This window comes from Cariama cristata, unplaced genomic scaffold (genome assembly GCF_000690535.1).
Source record: "Cariama cristata isolate BGI_N322 unplaced genomic scaffold, ASM69053v1 scaffold29069, whole genome shotgun sequence".
NCBI lineage: Eukaryota > Metazoa > Chordata > Aves > Cariamiformes > Cariamidae > Cariama > Cariama cristata.
Window position 1 is genome coordinate 1 of NW_009635693.1, and position 8997 is coordinate 8997.

The 8997-nt window shown below is 52.6% G+C and overlaps 2 protein-coding genes across 2 annotated transcripts in view; one reads left to right on the forward strand and one right to left on the reverse strand.

The window, feature by feature from the left end:
- Positions 1–3577: 3577 nt before the first annotated feature.
- On the forward strand, positions 3578–6928 carry LOC104167402 (kelch-like protein 31). The gene is made up of 2 exons (XM_009707646.1): positions 3578–4767; positions 6196–6928. The coding sequence occupies exons 1-2, from the start codon at positions 3578–3580 to the stop codon at positions 6926–6928; spliced, it is 1923 nt and encodes a 640-aa protein (XP_009705948.1).
- Positions 6929–8507: 1579 nt separating this feature from the next.
- The window catches only part of RPL11 (ribosomal protein L11), a 3233-nt gene continuing 2743 nt past the window's right edge, over positions 8508–8997 (reverse strand). Inside the window, exon 5 of the mRNA XM_009707645.1 lies at positions 8508–8578. Within this exon, the coding sequence (XP_009705947.1) occupies positions 8545–8578 (34 nt within the window). The 3' untranslated portion in view covers positions 8508–8544. The remainder of the gene's footprint in view (positions 8579–8997) is intronic.

An 8997-nucleotide genomic window follows, 5' to 3' on the forward strand; every position in this document is an offset into this window, starting at 1 on the left:
CCATGGCCGCCCGTTACTTGGGCGGTGGTGCCACCTCTGGCTTCACTGTGGTCAGGACAGCCTTTGCTGAGACAAATGTCGCTTCATACCGATTCCAATTGCCTTCCCATTGCTCCACCACGGCTGTTGGGAGTGGAAAGTAGGTTTTTAGATTTGTTCATGGCCGAAGGCAAATTGTGCAGGGTTGCAGCTGCCCAGGCCGGGGGCTCCTCAGGCCAGGAACTCGGGGCTGCCATCCCCTCCGCTCACTCAGGAGAGCGGGGAAGGCATCAGCAGGGCAATGTCCCCACAACTCATCCCCAAATGCCCTGGTAAACCCCGCTGGAGTGGAGCCAGGCCTTTGGCTGCCTTTGGCTGCCTGCCCGTTCCCTCACCCTTGGCAGTAGCCAGGTAATCATGCCCAGCCTTTGGTTTACTGCCTTCTCCCGGCGCTGGCTGTGACGATGCCCTTGGCTGGAGCAGCGCTACCTGAATCCAGTCCTTTCCATGTCTCTCGGGACTCGGCTGAGGGCGGCTGTCCTCGCATCACCCCCAAAAGCCTGCTGTAAATGTAGACGTGATAAGAGCAGTCAGCTGGCTGGGAGGGGAAAGGAGGGAGGAGGATGTTATGTGGGGAAAGTTGAGGGTCTCTGTCTCTCAACCTGCAGAGCCCTGTGCCAGTCAGAGCTTCCTCTTGGACTAACCGGTCTTAACAGCAAGGTAAGGAGCTGACCCAGTCTGTAGATGAGTCATGGAGAACCAGGCTCACCTAGCAGGATTTGCAGAGACCTTGCATGCAGCATGGGAACTGCTGAATAATGGAAATAATGGAATGGGGAGAGACGTTTTTGTTTTCTGTAATGGGGCTGGAGGAATTATTGGCAGCAAAATAGTGAACAAAGCTGCAGCGTCCAGGTAGTTTTCCAGGCCAGCTCAGTGTTTGCTGTGACTCAGACCCTGCTTGAACCCAGGGCTGGGAGCACTGGCAGCTAAAGGAGAGGTGCTCTGTCTGTTTGGTTAGATATTAAAGAAAATAAGCCTGCCATCACTTTCTGAAAACACAGTATCACCCAGCACAGGTCCTGGTGTGCTCTTAGCTCTGTAACATCGTGCAGGGCTCCGATTAGCAGCACTGAAAGGATGTAAGGACAACTGCTGTCTCTTAAGAGAAGTTTAAACAGCTAGAAAAAAGCCCTGTCTTCCCTCTTTTCTGTCTGGGCCCTGTGAAATTTCTTCAAGCATTCCAGCTCCCTGGATTAATCCAGCAGCCAGGATTAATCTGTAGGAAAAATACCCCTTTCAAGTCACGACAGTGGTATCTCAATCAGAAGCAGCAATGATGTCCCATTTTAAATTAACTGCAGGTAGTAAAGGTTGCTCTGCCCTCCTGCAGTCAGACACCAGAATAACATTAACAAGTGCTTCAAATCGGAGTCTGTCAAAGGTGCCCGAAAGGATCAGGCAGGACTCCACGGAGATCAGTATGAGCCTAAAACTTCCCATGGCTCCACTGTACTTGTATGAAGTGTAACGCAGTTAGAAGACCTCTGTTTTGTCCCAGAACAACTTCCCCCCTTGACTCCTGAGTGGGTTGGACAGGGGGTGGAGAAAGCCAGCTGTATTTCTGGTCTTTCCAGAAGAAATTAAGAAGGTTTTTGGAGGTCAGCTTGCCCAACTGTGATGCTGGGCTCCACACCAGGACCACGGGAGCTGCTGAGTGCTGGTGTCACCTCTTTAAAATGGGGTCTGGAGCTCCTGAAAGGGGGGTGAGCAGTTTTATGAACAGAAGCACTGGGTTGTTGCAGATACTGCACTTGTTTCTGTAAAAAAAGATCAAAATCAAGGCAGTCTGGGGAGCAGAAGGGATCAGGCAGATCCTCAGCACAGCCTGGTGGGAGCTGACACCCAGGTCACTTATTTCACAAGGCCAAACCCTGCTGCCCTGGCAGGTCAGCAGACCTCGACCTGGCACCTGTCCTGCTGGGACCGGTCTCAGCGTGAGGGCAGCAGGACAGCCACCTCCCCTCAGGACAAGTCCTGCTTCTCTTTGGGTTTGTTCGACAGCAAGGGTGTTCTTGCAGTGCTGTATCTCAGAGGGATGCAGGTCTGAGGGATCTGGAGAGAAGGCCTGGAAAAACATTTTCATTTCCTGGGAAATTCCAATATTTGACCTGTATTTTTACTTCAAATCCATCTGAAAAGCTGAAACTGCCAATTTTCCTGGGGAATGGGTAGTCTGAACGAAATGGCTGTTTGGAAACATCAAAGTGTTGTTGCTCTGAAAGGCTGAATCCCATTTCCTTTTCCCAATCCTGAGCTGGGTGTCAGAAAACATTTCATGTTCAAACACACAGAGAGAGCAGCATTTGCGTCCCAGTTTCAGAAGGACTGATGTCTGCTCCAGGATATGACACTGTCATAGATCAGCCCTCAGTGGTGTAAATCAGAGCAGCCCTGTGAAACATGACAATACCACGGATGGTTCAAATGCTTGGGACTTTTCTCCTGAATCCTCCTGGCTTCTGCATCATCCCTGCTCCCTCTGCTCACCCAAGGCAGCTGAGCTTGCCTGGGCCGGTGCTGCTGCTCTCGCCCCCGGACTCAGCCCTGAATCCTCTTTCCTGACAGGGACTTTTACTAAACTTTTCCTTTCTCCGTATTTTTGCTGAAGTCTCATAATGATCCCCTTCTTCTTTGCCCGGTGCTAAACATGAGCTGATTACTCAGTTCCAAGAAACCTGATCTTTATGGCCAAGCATAATAAACAGTACCCAGACATGTGAGACAGCCCAGTAACTGCTATTTCTGGCCAGCAGATTTGTTCCCTCACATATTGGCTGCTTCAGGCTCTCTCAGAGGAGCTGAGGTCACTGCTGAGTTTCAGCCTGGAGTTTCAAACTGGAATTTGGGGACATCGAAAAGGTGGATTTTTTGTTGTTGTTGTTGATTTTTTTTCCACTTTCACCTGCACTCTGAACTGGTCACCCCAAAGGGAAGCTGGCCCCACTGGTTACCCAGCAGTGTCTCGCCACGCCAAGGGCCTGCGCCCGGGGGGGAAATGAACACCCTTTTCTATGCAGTTCTGCAATGCTGGGCTTCATCTTGCCTCACTGCTGTGTGGGAACCTCTGTCAGAGCTGCTGGGATTCAATTCACCCCATCTGACGTGCGCTTGAGTCAGGGGAAACACCCCGCAATCGCTGCCTCGCTTTGTCTGGAGTCTGTGTCACCCCAGACAGCAGAGCTGTCAGTGGGGCTGAGCATGGCCCCACACCCCAGGGGTGCTCCCAGTTTCCCAAGGCAACCACCCAAAATCACCAATCCTTTTTTTAACACAGTGAAGGTGCTGGTACTGGTTGAGAGTTGAGGATCCCCTCTTACAGTCATGGCCCTCAATGCCTTTCACGTGGCTCAGAGGGGTACAGGGCTTGGGAAGCAGTTTCTATCCTTCCCGTGGCCTAACCCTAAAAGCATATTAGTTAGTGGGAGTTTTTCCTCTGCTTAACTGAATGTCTTAAAGAGCAGAAGGACAGCTGTACCCCTGCTACAAAGCTCCTCACCTCTCCTTTCTCACCAGGTCCCCTTCCGTTTCTGCCAAGATGGCACCCAAAAAGAAAACGCCCAAGAAGCCCAAGGTGGATAAAGAGGATGCGTCCATCACCCCGGTGATGGTGGAAGATGCTTTGCTAGATGTCGAACACCTCAATCACTTGAGTGGTTTGTACGACAGCAGCTCCAACGGCTTCCGCTGCACAGCCACAGAGGTTGAAGCACCAGACCATGGAGCCAGCCTTCTGGAGGGGATGAACCAGATGCACCAGAAACAATTCCTCTGCGATCTCACTATTGCCACCAAAACCAAGTCCTTTGAGGTGCATAAACTTGTCCTGGCTTCCTGCAGTGAGTACTTCTACCGCCTGCTACAAAGAGACCCTCAGCTGCACCGGGTGGAGCTCCAGGCCGTGTCCCCACTAGGCCTGACCACCGTCATCACCTACGCCTACACGGGGAAGCTGAGCCTCTCGCTGTACACCATCGGCAGCACCATCGCCGCAGCCACCCAGCTGCAGGTGCCGGCATTGCTGAACATGTGCAGTGACTTCCTCATTCGGGAGATGGCTGTGGAGAACTGCGTGTACATCGCCAACATTTCGGCCACCTACGGCCTCAACCAGGTGAAAGAGGCCACCTGGAAATTCATCCGGGAAAACTTCTTGGAGTTCTCCAAGACCGACCAGTTCATGAAACTCCCCTTTGATCAGATCAATGAACTGCTGATGGATGATGGCCTGCAGATACCCAGTGAGGTTGTAGCCTTCCAGATCGCTGTCAAGTGGCTGGAGTTTGACCCGAAACGGGTCCGATATGCTGCTGACCTCCTGAGCAACATTCGATTCGGCACAATCGCAGCTGCAGACTTGGTCAACCATGTGCAACCTGTGCCACACATGATGCAAGACCCACAGTGCCACAGGCTCCTCGTGGATGCTATGAATTACCACCTGCTCCCCCACCAGCAAAACAGCCTTCAGTCTCGGAGAACCAGAATACGGGGAGGCCAGAGGGTGCTTGTCACAGTTGGAGGTCGTCTAGCTTTGACCGAGAAGGCTCTTAGCAGGGAGATCAGCTACAGGGACACAGAGGGAAACTGGAACAAGCTGACAGAGATGCCAGCAAAGAGTTTTAACCAGTGTGTGGTGGTGATGGATGGATTCATCTACATTGCAGGTGGTGAAGACCAAAATGATGCCAGGAACCAGGCCAAGCATGCCGTCAGCACCCTGAGCAGGTAAGATGGGCTCCGCCTGACCGTACAGACCCTGGGGAGGGGTTCAGAGCTGTGCTGTGCCTGCCTGTGCCCCAGCATCCCCCACAGGGTGAGGGACGAGCGCATCAGAAAGGTTCCCCTTTGCAGTCAGTAACGAGGAGGTCAGTCTGGCCTCTGGGATAAGGCTTCCAGGGAGGGACAAACGCAGCAAGGTCCAGCACAGGGTGCTGGACTGTGAGACACAAGACCTAGAAACCACTTCCAGACATTTGATCTGCGTGACCCCAGCCTAGACTTCCCCTGGGGACTGTGGTCCCTGAGCTGTGCTGTCCACATCCTCTGGCAGCACACAGCACCGGTGCAGGATGAGGGCAAGGCAGGGCCTCTTTGTAGCTCGGAGGCTCCTGGAGGAATGGGAGCTCTCATTATTTAGAAGTAACCCATTTTGTTATTCTGGGGAGCTCCCCTTTTAGCCCACTGGCTGTTCCTCCAGCCACTGCTGCCTCAACCCAGTGTCTGGTTTCCGTGGATTCATTTTAAGGTAGATTTACTGCCTGTAGGATTCCTGTTGCCCTTCGGGCTTTCTTCTCTCTGCCTCCATTTCTCTTTTCATCATTTAAATGACAAGGTTTGTTTCCTAAATCCCCATAAATGTGTCACTGGATTGCCAAGGGATTACTATTCAAAGGAGGGGTAACCATGGCAACCTGACATGCAGTATTTTGATTGCAACCTAAACCTGAACTTCCCGGTGGCTCTGCCCACAGCTTGGCTCAGCCACCTGAGGCTCCACACACAACATCATCGGCACTGCTCGAGGCGAGCCCTTTGCAGCCCCTCTTGCCATCATTGGGCTCTTTCTCCCACACCAGGTGAGGTTTCAGGGACCCACTGGCAGGTCTCTGTTCTATTTCTGGCCAGTAGCTTATCCACCTTTCCTGGCCTGCCCTTTGTCCCTGTGGCATCACTCTGGGGATACAGCAGTTCCAGTTCCCTCTGCCATCTCATGGGAATACAAGGAGCTGGCTTCTTGCCACGTGCCTGGCTTTGGCCTGGCAGGGTGGGCAGGGAAGACCTCTTCCTAGGTCCTCTTCTACCTGCCAAGACCCAACAGAGGGGACAGTGACAGTACCTGGGGACACCGCAGATCAATAGCACTCGCCATTTCCAAGCCAGGCTGGAGCTTGTGGTGGCAGAAGCAATGCTGGGCTGTCCCAAGGGTTAGAGCAGCAACAACCCCAGCAGCCGCAGGTAGGATCTAGTCCTGTGCAGTGCCATTGTCTCCATCCACACTGCCTGTCCAGGTGCTTTTCTTACTGCTGGAGAAGACGGAGAGGCTTTTCAAGAGCACGAGTTGTCTCTTCCAAAGGCAGATGTCTGGCAGGGCCCTTTTCTCCTCAAAGCTCTGATGCTAGTCCTGGACAGACAGATCTGACCTTGGTCCCCCAGGTATGACCCACGCTTCAACACCTGGCTGCACCTCGCCAGTATGCAGCACAGGAGGACACACTTCAGCCTGAGCGCCTGCAACGGGCTCCTCTACGCTGTCGGAGGGCGCAATGCTGAGGGCACGTTGGCATCTGTTGAGTGCTACGTCCCCACCACCAACAGCTGGCAGAGCAAGGCAAGCCTGGAGATGCCCCGCTGCTGCCATGCCACCACTGTCATTGACGGCAAGCTCCTGGTCACTGGCGGCTACATCAGCCATGCCTATTCTCGTACCGTGTACAGCTACGAGCCCAGCACCGACACCTGGAGGGAGCAGGCAAGGCTCAGCACCCCCCGGGGCTGGCACTGTGCGGCCACAGTGGCCGACCGAGCGTATGTGCTAGGTGGGAGCCAGCTGGGTCCCCAGGGTGAGCGGGTGGACGTGATGCCCGTGGAGTGCTACAATCCACTCACGGGGCAGTGGAGTTACGTGGCACCCCTGCCCACGGGGGTCAGCACAGCTGGGGTGGCTCTGCTGGAGGGGCGCTTGTGCCTGGTGGGTGGCTGGAATGAGAGCGGGAAGAGGTATCAGAAATGCGTGCAGTGCTACAACCCTGACCTCAATGAGTGGGCTGAGGACGAGGACCTCCCTGAGGCCACCGTGGGTGTCTCATGCTGCACCATCACCTTCCCGCGCCCTCTGAGCTCCAAGTCCCGGGCCAGCTCTGTGGCCTCGGCAGCAGCCAGCATGTGAAGGGCCCTGGGTGCCACATGGCTTATGCCCCCAGCTAGGGAAGGAGACAGAGCTCAGGAGCGTGGGGTAGCTGGATGGGGAGGCACGCTGATGTTTGGAGCCACTGCAAAGCCTCAGACACTCTTGTTCCACCATGGCAAGTTTTGGGCTCTAGGAAAGTGTCTTCTGAGCTGCCTGCATCTCCATCCCACAGCTGAAGCAGGGATTGCTCAAGTGGGGCAGACACGGAAGCAAGCAGGACAGGAGAGCTTTTCTCCTCAGCCTGCAGCTCTGTATCACAGTGTGGACTGGAAAAAAATAACGGGGAAAAAAAACCAAACTAGAATAAGCACAAGAGAAATTCTACTGTAGGAATAGTATCTTTGAAAAGAACAGTAGTATTGGTATTAGGTACAAGAAAATGACAGGTCTAGAACAGACCCTGTTGCTCACGTAGCATTTGTTCAAGGGAAAGACATTTAACATTTACTCATTACTACCTTCAGACCAGGAGTAAACTGAATCTTGATAGCAAGGAAGAGAATTATAGAAACACCTCACCAAGATCTCTTGCTCTTCCAAGTGCTGTGCTCTAGCTCAAGCAGAAGGAATCGGGGAAGTGTCTGAGGCTGGTATCAGACTCCAGCAGATCTGAGAGGCAAACAGTGCCCTGAAAATAAGCATCAGCTGGAACAGAATCCATTCACATCTAAACCAGGAGCCCTCACAGATAGATCCCTAGCCAGGTCCTGTAACTTGTACCATCAAGCTGACAGCTTGGTTTTGAACTGTCAGTGCTTCCCCATTACTGTAAAAGCAGAGTCTGACCCGTAAAAGAAGTGATCAGGAAACTTGAGTTTCCAGGGGCAAGCACTTGCTCAGCACCTGGGGTCCCTCTCCATCACTGTGTCCAAGCGACAATTCCCAGTCTTTATTAAAACCCTGCCTGACTTCTCAGAGGCTCAGGAGCCTGGCCAGTCCCCCAGCACTGCCAGCACCACAGGCCTTACTCAGCCCCTTCCAACCAGTCCTGTCATGCTGGCTTAGACAAAGAAGCCTCAGCCACATTTTGGCTTTACAGCTCTGCTTCATTAAGAGGACGTGTATGCCAGTTCCTTTGGCTACCCAATGAACTCGCAACTCCCAACAGTTCCTAGAGCAAGACAGTTTCTTCAGCTAATTCAGAATCCCTCGTTCGTTAAAGAGCAGGCTGCCCTTAAGACTGCAGGTTGGTCTGTGGAGGATCACAACCAGCACACTGACTTACTATGCTCCCCTCAGGAATTTAACCCTCCAGAAATTCTGCCCTACAACTCCAGTGGTCAAAGAGCTTTTTTTTTTTCCCCCCTTCTTCTTTCTATGCCCACCTGCAGACTCTACTAAAAGTTCTACATACTATTTGTGCAGTTGGACAGTACAGAGGTAGAGATGGTATCCATGTAAATCCAACACTCGCTCCTTGAGAACAGCATGTTCTCTTCAAGTGCACAGCATCAGTCCACATCCTTCTGCTGCCTTTCCAGTGTGAGCGACCCTTGCTCCCAGCAGCTTCCCAGGTCAGGAGGAGGCCCCACAAAATTCACAACAGAACTCAGGGGTTAGAAAATTTTATTTGCTTTTTTTGTAACAGGAACTGCTTATTTACCAGGAAGGATGATGCCATCAAATTGGAATATGGACAGTGGCTGAAGCAAAGACTGTGGAGGGGGGGGGGGAAAGAAAAAAGAAAGAATCAAGTGAGAAAGGACTGTCAAGTAAAGGTGCAGTACCACTGTGGTGCTAATTGAGCCACCATGCTTATTCCAAGCCAGGCAGACAACACTGACATGAAACACCAGTTCTCCTAGGTCAGCAGCTATCTGACTTTTTACTTTGCTGCTGTGCCGTTAACTTCCAAGGGGGGCTTTGTTCAGATAAGCATTAAACTCCGCTCAGCAGCCCAGTGAAACAAGCCCCACCCTTCACAGGTTGATCTGACCAGAACTACACTCATCTCTTTTACAGTCCCAGGATTTGGCCCCTGGAGGTAACTACACCATAGTCACCAGAACCAGGCAGGAAGGGGGAAAAAAAAGCCATTCAGCAGGCGA